General features: G+C 46.7%; 2 protein-coding genes across 6 annotated transcripts in view; both read left to right on the forward strand.

The window, feature by feature from the left end:
• Positions 1-110: 110 nt before the first annotated feature.
• Positions 111-15,413, forward strand: zdhhc1 (zDHHC palmitoyltransferase 1). Of its 4 annotated transcripts, none has more exons than XM_008402694.3 (12): positions 111-609; positions 1,643-1,709; positions 5,119-5,333; positions 6,127-6,302; positions 7,925-8,026; positions 8,501-8,625; positions 8,705-8,860; positions 8,933-9,042; positions 9,116-9,213; positions 12,335-12,443; positions 12,597-12,672; positions 14,438-15,413. In XM_008402694.3, exons 2-12 carry the CDS (start codon positions 1,646-1,648, stop codon positions 14,881-14,883), a joined length of 1,677 nt encoding a protein of 558 aa, XP_008400916.2. In that variant the 5' UTR covers positions 111-609; positions 1,643-1,645; the 3' UTR covers positions 14,884-15,413. The 4 variants fall into 4 exon arrangements, with proteins under 4 accessions (XP_008400916.2, XP_008400915.2, XP_017158845.2 ...); XM_008402693.3 differs by having other exon boundaries at positions 112-609; positions 8,933-9,048; XM_017303356.2 differs by having other exon boundaries at positions 112-609; positions 8,933-9,048; positions 14,441-15,413.
• Positions 15,414-15,549: 136 nt separating this feature from the next.
• tppp3 (tubulin polymerization-promoting protein family member 3) overlaps positions 15,550-17,014 on the forward strand; it is an 18,729-nt gene continuing 17,264 nt past the window's right edge. For both annotated transcript variants that reach the window (XM_081605717.1, XM_081605718.1), the window contains exon 1: positions 15,550-17,014. This exon is cut by the window's right edge and continues 801 nt beyond it. The gene's annotated coding sequence lies outside the window, so the exon portion shown is untranslated.

The raw sequence follows: 17,014 nt of genomic DNA on the forward strand, positions 1-17,014 counted from the left end.
ATTTTTATTTCAATTTATTATAACAAATATAAATACAAGCCCGGACGGGAATCGATCCCCGACACTGTAATCCAGAATTGATCACCCCGATGCGTCATACGTCGCTAGGCGGGTCCTGGCTGACGTTGACCAATAGGAGCAGGTTTGGAGCGTTACCAAGGAAACGGCGTACAAGGCTACGTGACGGTGAGGGGCTGCAGGAGCGCAGCTAGCGGAACGGCGGACCGAGGCGCATTTCTGTTACTGATCCTGATAAAAGACATAAGATTTCTGGCGGCGGTTTGGATCTCAGCCGAGCCGGACAGTTCGGTGGCCGAGCCGGACAGTTCGGTGGCCGGTGCCGGGAGCTCAGTCCGGCGCCCTGAGGTTAGCTAGCCAGCTAGCACGGACCACAGAGCGGGCTACAGCTCGGTGCCTCTCCCGGACGGGGGGCTCTGCTGCGGGATGGAGCGGAGCTAGCCGCCGGGCCGGGACCGCCTGGCCTGGTTCTGACCCGATTCTTCCGCACAGCAGCCCGTTTCCTTTCGGAGACCGACCCAGGGATGCGGGATGAGATGAGGCGCCGCGGACCGAACCTGAAACCCAGACCCGACCAGTCGTGTTAGCCAGGTGAGCTGCCTCCAGAACCGGCTCGGTTCGACTAGAGGATCCGCCTCACTGTTCAGTTTAGTGGTTTAACGATGAAACACCAGCGGCGCTATGAAATATGTCCAACTGTAAATCAGTTCATTATGGATTATTGATCCTGACGTCATCGTCAGGGGACTTTCCTATTGGTCCATGTCCTGTCAGGTTCTAGTGGGTCACTGGTCTCATTCTGGTCCAGTTCGGTTCTAATTATTACCAGAACAATCAGATGATTATATCAACCCAGCACCAAGCATGTGGTGACAGTGGAGAGTACCACCAGAACCAGAACCAGGACCAGAACCAGAACCAGGACCAGGACCAGGACCAGAACCAGGACCAGAACCAGAACCAGGACCAGAACCAGGACCAGAACCAGAACCAGAACCAGGACCAGAACCAGGACCAGAACCAGAACCAGGACCAGGACCAGGACCAGAACCAGAACCAGGACCAGGACCAGGACCAGAACCAGAACCAGAACCTGAACCAGAACCAGAACCAGGACCAGAACCAGAACCAGGACCAGAACCAGAACCAGAACCAGGACCAGGACCAGGACCAGAACCAGGACCAGAACCAGGACCAGGACCAGAACCAGAACCAGGACCAGGACCAGAACCAGAACCAGAACCAGAACCAGAACCAGGACCAGAACCAGAACCAGGACCAGAACCAGGACCAGAACCAGAACCTCCAGAACCAGAACCAGAACCTGAACCAGAACCTGGACCAGAACCAGAACCAGGACCAGAACCAGAACCAGAACCAGGGCCAATGCAGCAGCGGTCGGATCTGTAAATCCCTCAGCATGATGCTGCCATGCCAGCTCTGTGTCCAGTGAAGGAACTGGACCTGCAGCTTCAACCCTTAAAGCAAATAAACAATTATTTTTAAATCTAAAAGTCCAAACAGGATTTGATTATGGATCATCTGTAGCTGATCGGCTGATGAATTATTGATTAGCTGATCAATAGCTGATGCTACAGGTGATTAATTGGAGGTTATTTTTCAGAATATGAACCAGGTGGAGCTAAAACCCGGACCCGGCCGGTTCTGGTGGAGCAGATTTACAGAAACAGGTTTTTATCAGTTTTATCCACTTTATTCTCTGAATCTAAAGAAACGAGTTCTTTCCTCTCATCCTGCAGGTTTGAAAACTTTTGCTCCTTTTTCCCAAAGTTAGGAGGGAAATAAAATATTTGAGCCGTTTGAGGCAGAAACAGTTTAAGAGGAGAATGATCCAGATTTAAAGTGATCATTTGATCTGATGTTGCTCATGTGCAGGACGTTGGGGGTTTTCTTGACCCGCATCAACTTTTAATAACTGCAGGAAATGAAATTATTAAGTTTCTTAAATAACTTCATATTCCATGTTGATGTTTTAGGTTTTGGCTACATATTTTATCAAAACATACAAATTATAGTAATCATGATAAAAAATCCATTAACACTTGAAATAATAATATTAATGTTATAATAATTAATAATTGTCAGTGATGTCTGACCTGCTGCTGCAGTGGAAAATCCACCTGAAATGATCTGAGTTTCTCTGCAAACTGAAATAAACATCATTTAATAAGTAACAAATTAATTCACTTCCATTTTATGAAGATTTGATCAGGCGGCTGAAATATCCTCTCTCCTCCATAACCCTGAGAAATTAAAAGCAACTGTTAACAAATTCTCAAAACTATTATGTGTGACAACATCCTAGACATTAATCCAGTAATCTGTCATATTTGACCTGATTTACCATAAAGTTTACACTCTGATCTCAGGAAGTCTTTATTCGGTGCCCTGCTGTCGGCCATCTTCCCTCCTTCATCACAAATGAAACATTATAAACCTGTTTGTTCACCGACTGTCAGGATTACGAGACAAAAGCTGGAAAAACATCAGATTCTCTTCGAAATAACACAAAACCTCGTTTATTTATTCACTTTTTTATTTTGACAGCTGCCGATTAAACTAAAAGTTACAACATTGACATGATTATATGAGGAGTTTTTGTTGTTTTTATAGAGAAAATGATCAGATCCTCCCGATCCACCTCTCTGGCTGCAATGCGCGCTCCGGACACAGGGGGCAGAATTTCACACAACACCGGTGTTACGTCAATCCGCGTTTCCCCATCAGATCCGGTTCCCCTGCGTCTTCTTGCCGCTCCGCCCACGCGGCGAAATACGCGCGTGCTCGTGCTGAGCACTGAGAAAGCAGCGCGTAGGGAACTACGGACACCGGGAAGGCTCAAACAACATGTTTCGGCAAAGTTGTCACTTTCTTCACGTTTTAGCGGGAAACTAATAATAATAACAACAACAATAATAAAAATAATAGTAATGATAAATACATATATGTCATATATATATATATGAACAGGGAAATGCATTTTAATGCTCAATATGACCCATCAGAGGGGGAGGGACGGTATCTGATGGGTCATATTGAGCATTAAAATGCATTTCCCTGTTTTTATTTCATAAATATATATATGTATATATAACTAAACATATATATACATTTATAATAGTAATAATATATATGTATTTATCATCACTATTATTACTATTGTTGTTGTTATTATTATTAGTTTCCCGCTAAAACGTGAAGAAAGTCACAACTTTGCCGAAACATGTTGTTTGAGCCTTCCCGGTGTCCGTAGTTCCCAACGCGCTGCTTTCTCAGTGCTCAGCACGAGCACGCGCGTATTTCGCCGCGTGGGCGGAGCGGCAAGAAGACGCAGGGGAACCGGATCTGATGGGGAAACGCGGATTGACGTAACACCGGAACTGCCATTTGTTTACATGTTACCCTGACGCAAACCGGCTTTCGTCAGAGCTTTTAGGCTATAAAATATGTGGGAACACCAGCGATCAAAGCTTAAATGTGACAATATCGGTTTACCGCAACCTACAGCTAATGCGGGGAGGGATGGCGACTTGACGAAATGCGGCCATTTCTTCAAGTCGCACTAGCATATGTAGCTTCCTGCACTAGCATATGTAGCTACCCGTACTAGCCTATGTAGCTACACCGACTAGCATATGTAGCTTCCTGCACTAGCATATGTAGCTACTTGCACTAGCTATGTACTAACCCTGCTATTAGCTACCGATAGCATTGTAGCTACCCGCACTAGCCTATTTAGCTTCCTGCACTAGCATATGTAGCTTCCTGCACTAGCATATGTAGCTACTTGCACTAGCATATGTAGCTTCCTGCACTAGCATATGTAGCTACTTGCACTAGCCTATGTAGCTACACCCACTAGCATATGTAGCTACCCGCACTAGCATGTGTAGCTACCCGCACTAGCCTATTTAGCTTCCTGCACTACCATATGTAGCTTCCTGCACTAGCATATGTAGCTACTTGCACTAGCATATGTAGCTACCCGTACTAGCCTATGTAGCTACACCGACTAGCATATGTAGCTACCCCCACTAGCATATGTAGCTACTTGCACTAGCCTATGTAGCTACTTGCACTAGCCTATGTAGCTACTTGCACTAGCATGTAGCTACTTGCACTAGCCTCTGTAGCTACTTGCACTAGCATGTAGCTACTTGCACTAGCATGTAGCTACTTGCACTAGCCTATGTAGCTACTTGCACTAGCATGTAGCTACTTGCATTAGCCTCTGTAGCTACGTACACTAGCATATGTAGCTTCCTGCACTAGCATATGTAGCTACTTGCACTAGCATGTAGCTACTTGCACTAGCATATGTAGCTACTTGCACTAGCATGTAGCTTCCTGCACTAGCATGTAGCTACTTGCACTAGCATATGTAGCATATGCGGCTGCAGGCCGCTGGTATCTCTGCTGCTCTCGGTTTCCCATTAGGACCCAGCAGAGGGCAGCAGAGAGCTGCGTCCTAATGACTGCTGGACATATTAAGGACGCAGTTCTCCGTCTCCAGATCCGGTTTTGTTCACAACGAGTTTACATGCAGCGGCTCCATTTCCCTCCTGTCCCGCCAGATCGACAGCCTTAAACTTAGGAGCTGCATCATACGAGTTTGAAAACATTTCTCCGTCGTGCCTGCTGCTAGCATGGCTGCTAGCATGGCTGCTAGCATGGGCTTGTTCTAAATGAAACGTTCTTCTTTGACTTCCAATGATTCACTTCCTGCTATAGAGCCCCCTGGTGGTTGAAGAAGAATCCACAGAAAAGCTGTATGTTCAAAGTGTAGAAAAAAGTAGCAGCTCATAGTCCGGAAAATACGGCAGGAGAAATTGGATCATTTCCACGGCACACCTGACGATCACTCACGGTACACTAGTGTGCCGCGGCCCAGTGGTTGAAAAACACCGAGGTAGAGTTATTGGTGATTATTCCAACAATCGTCTGAGCTCCAGATGTGAACCACTGACCAGTTGGACCAGTCCAGAGTAATGAGACCAGTGATCCCAGAACCAGCAGCTAAACGGATCTAGTGATGCTGGTTCTGGGTGAAGCTTCAGACTGATGATGCCCCCCCCTCAGGGATGGAGGTGTGCGGCAGGAACCCGAACCGCACGGCGCCGACCCCTGACCCCCGGCTCTCCGAGGTGCCGCTCAGCTCGCGGACCAACGGCTGGAGCTGGCCGCTTCACCCCTTCCAGCTGCTGGCCTGGCTGCTCTACGTCTACTTCGCCATCACCGGCTTCGGCGTGTTCGTCCCGCTGCTGCCGCCGCACTGGGTCCCCGCGGGCTACATCGTATCCTTGCTGCTGCTGGCCGGGGTCAGAGGTCAAACCGCGTCACCCCGTGCCTCTTGTTGAGATTGTGATCGGTTGAGCAGAGGGTCGGGTTTAGTGGCGTTCCTGATCTTCCAGAGGAGATCCGGAGTTTGCAGCTGGAATTCTGTATCCACAGAATTACACAAAAATTATGAAAATAAACTTTAATGGAAACAACAATTTTGAAAACACTGGTTCTGATAAAAAGTTTTAAAAGTTTTGGGATGAAGTGGTTTTCCGCTGCATTCAAATAGATTTATTTTCAAAACTGCAATGGAAACAGTCAGACGGTCAACAGCTGGATGTTACCACTGGTGGAAACGCAGAAGACGAGACAGGAAGTGGCAGGAGGAGGATGTGGGTTTTTGGCTCCGTCACAGATTTACTTCATTATGTCATTTCAATCTGTTGAATTCATAACTGTTTTGAAAAATCTCAGTTTCCCCAAAACGCCGCTACATTGGCTCCTGAGTAGGCGGGACTCCTCTGATTGGCTGATGGTGATGAGCGCGAGCGGCTGGATTATTATCTCATGTAAATTAACGACTAGTAAACAAAGTTATTAACGTCCTTTCTTCTTTAATGGAAACACTACAAATGTAAAATTGTGTTTTTTTGACATGAGCAGAATTTTGAACATGATTTTCAAACATTAGTAACAGAAACGCAGCAACAAAAACCAAAAAGCTGCAGGAAACGGCGGGACCTCAGCCGCTGCGGCCGAGTCCGGCTCCTGGTCTCCACCTGTTGCTGATCCCTAACCGCCCCTCAGTGCACCGGCATCCTGTTCGTGTCCCACCTGTGCGTCCACGTCCTGGCCGTGTCCGTCGACCCGGCCGACCTCAACGTGAGGATGAGGAGCGACAGAGGGCCGGTTCCCGCCTTCGACCGCTCCAAACACGCACACGTCATCGAGAACTGCCACTGCTACCTGTGCCAGGTGGATGTGTGAGTAACGGCCTGTGTGTTTACCTGCTCCACCGCTTAGGGAGTCATTAGATCGGCCTCAGGAGGTCGGAGTGGCCCCCGCAGGCCCCCACAGGCCCCTGCAGGCCCCTGCAGGCCCCCACAGGCCCCTGCAGGCCCCCGCAGGCCCCCGCAGGCCCCCGCAGGCCCCCGCAGGCCCCTGCAGGCCCCCGCAGGCCCCCGCAGGCCCCCGCAGGCCCCCGCAGCTCAGTCAGCCGGTTCAGCTCCGACTCACGCAGCTGCTGCTCAGAAAACATATAAAACCGCCATGATCAGCAAAACATGGAGGACAGAGCTGCTGCTGTCTCCTTCCAACCGGCCCGGGGCCACGTGGCGTTCAGTGCCTGTGAGGTGGAGCATGATGGGAGCTGAATCCAGATCATGGGATGTCTCCTGATGTCTCCTGGGACAGGAAACCTCCCATGATCCTCTGCTGCCCAGCCATCCAACATCTGAAGCAGATTTCAAGTCCACCTCGCTGCAGCAAACAGGAAGGGGCGGGACGGACCGCTGTCAGCCTCTTACCTTATTTTAAATGGGACCATTGCACTCCGGAAGTGAAGGGGGCGCTATTTCCTATACTTCCGTTTTTATTTTATTTTGAAATCTGTGATATATTTTCACCTTTAGAAGGATTTTCACTGTCAGGATGTATTTGAACTTCTGTCTTTTATTCACTTCAGCGCAGATCACAGTTCTTAACTTTAGGTTTACTTCTAAATCTGCTTCTAGTCGCATCTAGTCGTTTTAGAGTCAAAGGAAAATTTCCTCATTCATGGATTTAATAGTTTCATCTTATTTTTTCCTGTATAAATAAAACTCTACAACAAAAAGTCTCAATAATAAACATTTTGCTAAACCTGTTTAACAACCTGGGTGGTTATTCTGCTGTTCCTAATTCATTTATTGACTTTTGCTCAATTAAATGTCTCTATATACGCTGTAAAAGGTATTTTATTATAATGAATCATGTTGTTTTTCATGTCTCCTTATGTCTTTTGTTCCTCCTATAACTGATGGAGATTTATAGAAATTATTCATAATGTATAAAACTATTGTTTGTCATTTAATTAGTTCTACATCCTTAAGAAAATGGAAGAAAAATGTTGTTTTGTAAGATAATTTATCTTTTACTGTTCCAGTAATGCCAGAATTAATATTAAATAATAAAGACTATGCAGTATTCTGATTTAGTGATGTAATTATAGTTGTGTTACCACCCCACGCCACTAGAGGCAGCAGCAGGTCCGGAAAGATGCGACTAGAAGCAGATTTAGAAGAAACAGAAAGCTACAGAATTAGTTAAAAGCTGTGATCTGCGCTGAAGTGAATAAAAGACAGAAGTTCAAATACATCCTGAGAGTGAAAATCCTTCTAAAGGTGAAAATATATCACAGATTTCAAAATAAAATAAAAACGGGAGTATAGGAAATAGCGCCCCCTTCACTTCCGGAGTGCAATGGTCCCATTTAAAATAAGGTAAGAGGCTGACAGCGGTCCGTCCCGCCCCTTCCTGTTTGCTGCAGCGAGGTCCTACCTGGCATGCTGCATTGCATTCTGGGCATTGTAGTATTTTACTTCACTTGGAGTGTGTGTTGTTTCAGGGGACCCAAGTCGAAGCACTGCAGCGCCTGTAACAAGTGCGTTGCTAACTTCGACCACCACTGCCGCTGGCTCAACAACTGTGTGGGCAGCAGGAACTACAAGTGAGTACTTCCTGTTTCCTATCAGCTGGCGGGTTGAATGAAGCTCTGCAGGTGCAAACACCAGAAATCATCAGGAGGAGCAGCAAGTCCTCCTGAACATGTCAGGAAATAAAAGCTGATTCTGATCCGGCTCTAATGCTGGGAGGAGCCAGGATTTGGGTATTAAAATGTTTTTATTGGACTGAAATTTTCATTGGTTGGAAAAAGAAAATCATCATAAAGAAAGTGTTGAAAAGATGAATATGATGTGTGACTTCATATTGTATAATATTATATTGTATTTTATATTGTATAATATTCCGGCTTATTGAGATGCAGCAGCTTGTTGAGGGAATCACCGGGTTCCTTACTGCTCCATCTGGACGCCACGCTGGTCACACCTGTCTTACTGTCCTCTTTGTGACTTCTGATTGGCTGACCCACTGCAGTGGGGCGGGGCAGGACATGTGTCCTCACGTGTCCCCTGTCCTGCAGGTTGTTCCTCCACAGTGTTGTCTCCGCTCTGCTGGGTGTGTCTCTGGTTCTGCTCTTCGCCTCCTACGTCTTCGTCGAGTTCTTCAGGGACCCGTCCAACCTGCGCACCGACAAACACTTCCTGGGTAAGGCTTGACCTCTGACCCCGTGGAACAAGGCTTGTAGCTTGGAGTGTGAGACGGAATGTGTTTGTTGTGTCCACAGTCCAGAATCAGACAGGTGTGTGGTTCGTCTTCCTTCCTGTGGCTCCTCTCAGGTCAGCGGCTGCCGTCATCCCGGTTCTGGCTGCCGTTACCATGGCGATGGGCCTGCTGTCGTCAGGGCTTCTCTGCCACCTGCTCTGCTTCCACATCTACCTGAGTAAGAGCCTCACCTGTCTCACCTGTGTCCCCCGCCGGCCGCTCTGGCTCACCTGGAGCCGTGTCTCCTCAGTGTGGAACAGACTCAGCACCTATGAGTACATCGTGCGACAGCGCCACCGCCTGGACAGCAGAGACCTGAGGACACCCGCCACAGCTAAGCAGAGAAGACGCCCGTCCATCGTCCAGGTAACGAACTGCTCACCTGAACGGCCCAGCCTGCCGCTGCGTCCTGACGCCTCTGCTGTCCCGACAGGACGTGAACTACTCAGGGACCCTGGGGTACACCAACCCCCAGCTGGACAACCAGCAGGGAAAGGCGGACACCTGTGCTGCTTCCGACCCGGTCCCCAGGTAACGCCCAGAGCAGGGGGTCCTTGTTACCATGGAGACTGCTGTCTCTGACTCCCAGGAAGCAAACAGTGTGTGTTATAGGGACACACATCGACACCAGGGCTGTATAATTATATCGATTCTACGATATTTATCGATTTTTCATCCGCGAGTATCGATACGTTAGACTAGCGGTTCTCAACGTGGGCGGTACCGCCCCCCAGGGGGCGTTCAGAGGACGGCAGGGGGCGCTGGCGGACATTTTTACAAAATGGGGGCGCTGGGATGTTTTTGGGGGGCGTTTAGTTGAAGGTAAACTTCACACCTTAAATGCACAACAATACCAGTTTAGACTTTGAGCAACTTGGTAAAACTGTATTGTGTAACATTAAACCATGCTTGGCTGCAGCTGTATCGATGGCAGCTCTTCTTCTATTCAGTGTTTGTAGCTTCATGGCTCCGCATCAGTTCAGCGTTACACCGGCTGATGACGCTGCTGTGATTCACTTTGTCTGGTATTTATGTAGCTACATATGTTTTGGCAGTTCTGTGATCATGTCAAAGCAGCAATTTATATTAAAAAGTGTTTTATTTCCGTTTGAAAGCTGCCCGCTTCCATGGAAGGACAACAGAAAATCGCTCTTATAAGCATGTAATTACTAAAATCACGATACCCTCACTGTGTATCCCTCTGAAAAATAAACCCATTTAAATAAAGAAATCCCTCCATGGTGATACCACGATAGAGAGCGTTCATTTTACGAGGGTTAGGGTTAGCGTATAGCGTTAACACCGGTGCTGCAAGTGGTCCGACATGAAACGGGTTTGATGGAACAACGGTACTGCAGCAGTTTAAAATTTCAATAATCAGAATGCCGAAATTGTTTCCGTTGTTTTAAAAGTCTGCCTTTTCCCCATCGATATGCTTCCCGACCGCCCTGCACCTTCGGGAGAAAAAAAAAACCCGCTGCGCACATTGCACAAAATTCTGAAACATGAGAAGCGGGACATAAAACGGAGCAACAAACTAGATGTGAATTATTAGATTAGATGTGAATTAATAAAAACAGAGAATCCGACGCTGAACAGTGAAAAATCAACACAAGATGTGAAACATGATGATGAGGCGGCGCAGCAGGTGATGAGTGAAGATTACTGATGGTCAATAAACGATAAAATAAATGTAGCAACAGGAAAGAAACTAAAGTGGACACAGCAATAAACCAAGAGAGGATAAAACTAATCAAAGGAAACTAAATGGAAATGAATGAAGAACAAAATGCAAGAATAAACTAAGAAACTAAAGTAAATACAGAGGAATAAACTGGTATGGCAAGACCTTTAGAGCAATAATTAATACAGAGACTGTATGGCAAGAATAAACAGACACTATTTCCAGATAAAAGGTAAAATAATATTGTTGAAATGTCATGGGCAGGGGCGCAACTACACATTATTCAGGTGGATGCGAAAACATAAATCGGCGCCCCCCACGAAGGAGCGTAGAAACATAGCGACTGGTGGCGTCCGCTTGGTGGTTTAGTGGGTTTAGTGGTTTTAGTGGTTTAGTGGTTTTAGTGGGTTTAGTGGTTTAGTGGTTTAGTGGTTTAGTGGGTTTAGTGGTTTTAGTTTGTTTAGTGGGTTTAGTGGTTTTAGTGGTTTAGTGGGTTTAGTGGTTTTAGTGGTTTAGTGGTTTTAGTGGTTTAGTGGTTTTAGTGGGTTTAGTGGTTTTAGTGGTTTAGTGGGTTTAGTGGTTTTAGTGGTTTAGTGGTTTAGTGGGTTTAGTGGTTTAGTGGGTTTAGTGGTTTAGTGGTTTAGTGGGTTTAGTGGGTTTAGTGGTTTTAGTGGTTTAGTGGTTTAGTGGGTTTAGTGGTTTAGTGGGTTTAGTGGTTTTAGTGGTTTAGTGATTTAGTGGGTTTAGTGGTTTAGTGGGTTTAGTGGGTTTAGTGGGTTTAGTGGTTTTAGTGGTTTAGTGATTTAGTGGGTTTAGTGGTTTTAGTGGTTTAGTGGTTTTAGTGGTTTAGTGGTTTAGTGGTTTAGTGGGTTTAGTGGTTTTAGTGGTTTAGTGGTTTAGTGGGTTTAGTGGTTTAGTGGTTTTAGTGGGTCCAGTGGTTTTAGTGGTTTAGTGGGTTTAGTGGTTTTAGTGGGTTTAGAGGTTTTAGTGGTTTTAGTGGTTTAGTGGTTTTGGTGATCTCTGGTTTCTGTTCTGTATGTAAAGGATCACCTGCAGAATCAACGCGCAGCAGCAGCTCTGTTTGGAGCTGGAAGACGAAAAGGAGAAACCCGCAGCCGGAGTCTGGGCGCAGTGAGGGTTGCCATGACGACGTGGCTGATCGATCATGCATATTAGCAACTGAAACAGTATCAGAGACTGAGAACGATGAGAGGCAGATACTCAGAGAACAATCAGGGTAATGGCGGCGCTGCGCAGCTGCAAGCAGTCGATCACTACGGGGTGAGGCAGAGCCGCTACCCCAGCAGCTTGTAGTAAACGGCTTACAGCCACGGCTAACTCCAGGAGCCAAGGTAGAAAAGCCTTTTTCCCACCTCCCTACCCCAATCAGGTATTGTGTAGTTGATGCTTTTAATCAGTTTTCAGTTAATTAAATCCAACTGAAAACGGATGAAATCCAAGTCTATGGAACACAAAATGTCACCAAAATCACTCTGTCCCTATAAAACCTTTCAGAAAATCATAAAAGTGTATCGAAGCGTATCGATTGCAGCATATCGTGTATCGTATTGTATCATGAGATTGTTGTAACACTACAACCCTAATGGACACCAAGTGACACAACAATGACCAAAATAAACACAGGAAACATCGAGGGCAGCAAATTGTCGAAAATAAATATTCTGGTTTTAGTTACCCAAATACCAGAATTTTTACAGAAGTATCTGGTGACAGGAATTTATGTGTTATTCTGTACTTGAGTATATTTTTTACCAAGTATTTTTTAGACTTGATCAATGAAGCTTAATATGTAGAAGTTATGCTGCTCTGACTGGAGTAGTCTCTGGGTCTCACCTGATACTTTAAAATCCTCTGAAATTTTCCAAGAAATGTGGAAAAAAGATCAAATCTGCTCCCTGGTGGTCACAGCAGGAACTGCATCTTCACACCAGCTGCCCTCTGTTTCAGTTTCCTGGCCAATGGCAGAGCGAGGAGAGCGTCCAATCCGGTCCATGACGAGGAGGCTCCGCCCACCGCCTCCACAGAGCTGAAGGCACACACACACCGACACACACAGGTCAGCACACACACACACCATCATGACAACCCAAACAGTTTCATCTCAGCTCAGAACCAGAACCATGTTGTTTTCATCCTGCTCCGTTTGGCCCGCTCTTTATGATTCTGGTTCTGTTCACTCACTCCTCCATGTTTTTCTTTTATACCACAGAAGAAGAAGAAGAAGGGGCGTCAGGTTCCAGCGGAGGTGACCAGAGAGCACTGCCCACCTGTAGCTCCGCCCCCAGGTATGAGCTCACCTGTCTTGTACCAGCCGACCCGCAGGCGCTGGAGCTAGCTGTGTAAAGCGAGCTAGCTCCAGCGTGATGAAGACCCGATCGGCTCAGAGGCCCAAACAGAAAACATTTAACGAGCAGAGATGAGGCGTCCAGCTGCTGGTCGGTGCTCTGAGAGGGAAATCAGGGACTGAACTATGTATCAATACAACTAGAAATAATTCATGAACATCTGATTGTTCACCATTTGTAGAGGTGTTGATTTGAAATTTGATGATCAAATCAGCCAGACCTTCATTTCTGGGGCAAAGTTAACCCTCCGAGTTCCTGTAGATCCAAGGCGCTGCAGAAGCAGGACTCCATGTTGCCTCCGACATCTTGCATGATCTTAACTCCTCCACACTCCATGACCTCCTCTTGGATTTAACAGGGCATCAGTAACCACAACATCAGAGGTCCGCAATGTCCAATGGACCCTCACATAACGCTGAGCGGAGCGGAGCGGGCGGCCATCTTGGAGCGGGCGGCCATCTTGGAGCGGTCCATCACTCCACTCAGCTTATGTGTTTAGCAGCACAGTGACGTATCATTTAATCGATCATAACACGCTTTTTTGTTACTGTAAACCATATTCAATCATCTATCAAAGCTACATTTATTAACAATTGTATTATTTAAGTATGTTTTTAATACATAGTTCAGCATAAATATGCTTAGTGGATATAACAATAGAATGAGCATATTACAAAGCACACAGTCGTTCATCATTTATTTAATACATTATTTAGTAATATCAATACATATTTATACACCTATACAAACACAAATAATGATTAATACTGAATAATATATACTGCTAAAAAAATAAAGGGAACACTTAAACAACACAATATAACTCCAAGTAAATCAAACTTCTGTGAAATCAAACTGTCCACTTAGGAAGCAACACTGATTGACAATCAGTTTCCTGTTGTGCAAATGGAATAAACAACAGATGGAAATTATTGGCAATTAGCAAGACACACTCAATAAAGGAGAGGTTATAATATATGTTATATTGTTTCATTTCTAATATAGGCTCTTGTGTCAGATAATCTAAGTCAATGTTAGAGAATAATAATTATTTTAGATGTACAGAATCTCAGTTATCCTTCATAGCGGCTGAACCCGTATTACACCAAACACTGTAGCTAATATTAGCTGGTATCTCGCTGGTGGACATAAATACAGTAAAGTAATATTATAATCACAATATATACACAATAATATGTCCATCTTACTTGTGAAATGTTGTCTGTGGAGCCTCACATCAATAGTCCATCGATCAGAACAACAATATCCCTCAGTGCTGAGGCATCTTCTGCTGTTTGGTTGAGCAAAGAAGGAGAGACGACCTCTCCAAGATGGCCGTCATATTTCCTGCGCCGGAGCAGCCAATGCGGGGTCTACTCTATATTATGTCTATGGAGTTTCAGCAGAGAAACATAAGAAAATGGATGGAAACATGGAGTAAAATCAACAGGTTCCTGCTCCCAGCATGCCGCGGTTCTGCTCTGCTGGAGCGAGCGGACGGCCTTGCATTGGCGGTCCAATCGCTCGTCCAGGTTGGGAACCCCAGTATTATTAAGTCCAGAAAAGCTTTGAAGAACAAAACAAGATGGAAAACTGTTGAATTTAAGTTTCATGGCTGAAGACGACCCTGTATTTACTGAAGAGTCCGTCTAAAGTTGTGTTCCTAACCTTTGACCTCTGAATATGTTGTCCTTTTACTCTCCAGCAGAGTCCTCCCTGGGTCAGCGGCTTCCTTTCCCAGCATTCCCTCTGAGGGCCCCCCCAGGACCTGCCCCGGCTCCGGGCCCCATCCAGGCCGCCGCCCCTCCGGCCGAGTATCATTCGGACTCTGCAGAGTCCCTGGAGGAAATCCCCGTGGCGCTGGCCAAGCTGGGCTCCTCGTCCTCCGGAGACGCCGCCGGGGCGTCTCGCCGTCTGGACCGAGGGGCCCGCGGCCCCCAGCCGGACCGCCGTCTGGACCGGCCCGATCCAGCGCTCCACAAGACCAGGAAGAAGAACCCGTCCTCTCAAGGGAGCAGAACCGCGGCCCAGCTGAGGTTTGAGATGGCATCAACGCGGCCGCCGTCCGTGTTCGTCAGCCGCGCCAGCAGAGAGACGGCCGAAGTCCTCGGCTGGACGCAGAGCGGGTCCAGACCCGTTCTGGAGTCCTGACCAGGTCCATTGGTTCTGGTCCAGCCTCCTGTGCCGAGTTCGGACCTGAAACAGCAGCTGCTGTTGGAAAGGGACTTTTATTGTGGAGGGTTGTGTGTATTTATTGGTGGACATGACTTTTAATTTGAAAGCCAAAGTGACTTCCTGTGAGTTTCAACCCCATCAGATCAGACGCTGTTCATCGGGTTTAGTCAAAGCAGGTCAAGGTGCTTCACATGTTATTGTTGCTGTTTCCTTAGCAACCTTGTCTCCTGGTTTCCATGGTAACTCAAACTCGATCAATATATGTTTCACAGCCGTCTGTGTGGCGACGCCCGGTGGCTAAACTGTGAACTGCAGTTCAAAGAAAGCAGAACACTGAGGTTTCCAGGTCAAAGGTCGTTTCTACTCTGCTGTGCCTCTCTTCATCCTCCTGCTTCTGACCTGAACTCTGAATCTGTCGATGTGAACTGCTCCTTTAAATCTGAGTAGCAAGGGGGCGGAGCCACCTGTGTGATGTCACTGTTTGCAATAAACTACGACCCACAGTCGCACGTTCTTCTTCATGACAACCAAAAAGCATAAAACATTTTTACTGGACCAGCTGGATTGCTGCATGCAACAATACTAATGGAAAGTTTAGTGAAAGGAAAAATGCAGCAGAAAAGGTTGGACTGATTTCCATATAAATCACTTTCTTTACATGAAAATGCAAAACGTTCAGAAACCGAGGAAGCGAGCCAAACAGCAAGGCCTTTGACCTCTGACCTGCAGCCTCGCTGCGGGGTCACCGAGAACGTCCTGCATGACAGCAGGGGTCCGAGTCCAGAGCCCCTCAGTGGACGACACAGGAAGTTCTGTCAGAACGCTCCAGGCTTCACCTGCACACCAACTGATCCATCTGGGGTCAAAGGTCAACAACACGATGACCGAAAACCTCAGGAAGAATTTGTGTCAAATACTCAGAGAATGTTGGGTTCTCATTCTGTCTGAACCAGAACCGACCCGTTTCAGCTTCGCTTCTGGATCTAAAAGCTGAGCTCAACTTTTCAGCCCGACACACAACAGTTCTGACGTTTATTAAAACCGGACCTCCGGTTCTGACTGCTCAGAACCGGAGGTCACCCGGCTCCACCAGAACCGGCCCACATCACGTCCTGCTGCTGGTTCCTGTCTCTGTCTTTCCATTCATTTCTAACCTTTGACCCAAACTCACTTCACCTCCAACCCAAACCAGCGTTTCCCCTCATGGGGCCCACGCTTCAGGCCCCAGCAGGTGCAGTGGAACTAGGGATGTATAAATAAATCAATTCGGCGATATATATCGATATTTTCCGCCCTCGGAAAGTATCGACTTTTCATCTGCGAGTATCGACCCGTTAAACCATCGGGGTCCAAAGCCTTATAGCTTTTTAACGTCTAGTTTGTTACGGCGTAGCAGCGAGACTCCGCCTCCCTCAGTCTCACCTTCAACTTGAGCTTAAAGTGCACATTATAAACTACACACCAGTTTTTAAATTGTGTTAATAGGCCAAGTATAACCGGAGTTATGCTAAAATTAGTAAACCATATTTTTCCGAATATCAGAGAAATGTCCAAAGCGCCGCCATTCCCGGCTTTTCCGGTTATGTGAGAGGGAATGAGCTTCCAAACGTACAAAACGAAACGAAACATTAGATTCCTGTGTTTTTGGAAATGTAAAATCTTCAATAAATAACGATGGGCTGCATTTTGCTGCTGAGAAACGAAGTAAAGTTGCGCAAATAACCGTGAAAGAGAAGCGGCGCTAACGGAGCAGCTGCAAAAGCAGTGAGATCTGGTATCATTCACTTCATAATTAGCTTTTATCTTAGCGGTTTCTGCTCTGTATATAAAGGACCTGCAGAATGAACAGGGTTGATAACATCCAGCAGCAGCAGCGCTGTGTTTTCAGCAGGAAAACCCGCAGCCGGAAACCGCAGGGAGGATCTCCATGGTAACAATGGCTGATCGATCATTCTCATTAGCAACAGACAGAGAGTATCAGAGACTGAGAGAACGATGAGATCCTGGCAGTCTGAGGCAGCTACTCAGATCCAAGCAGGGGAATAGCGGCGCTGCAGCTGCAGGGAGTCGATCACTACGGGGTGATGCGGAGCCACGACTTTAGCAG

This window comes from Poecilia reticulata, chromosome 3 (assembly GCF_904066995.2).
Source record: "Poecilia reticulata chromosome 3, P_reticulata-male-v2, whole genome shotgun sequence".
Lineage (NCBI taxonomy): Eukaryota > Metazoa > Chordata > Actinopteri > Cyprinodontiformes > Poeciliidae > Poecilia > Poecilia reticulata.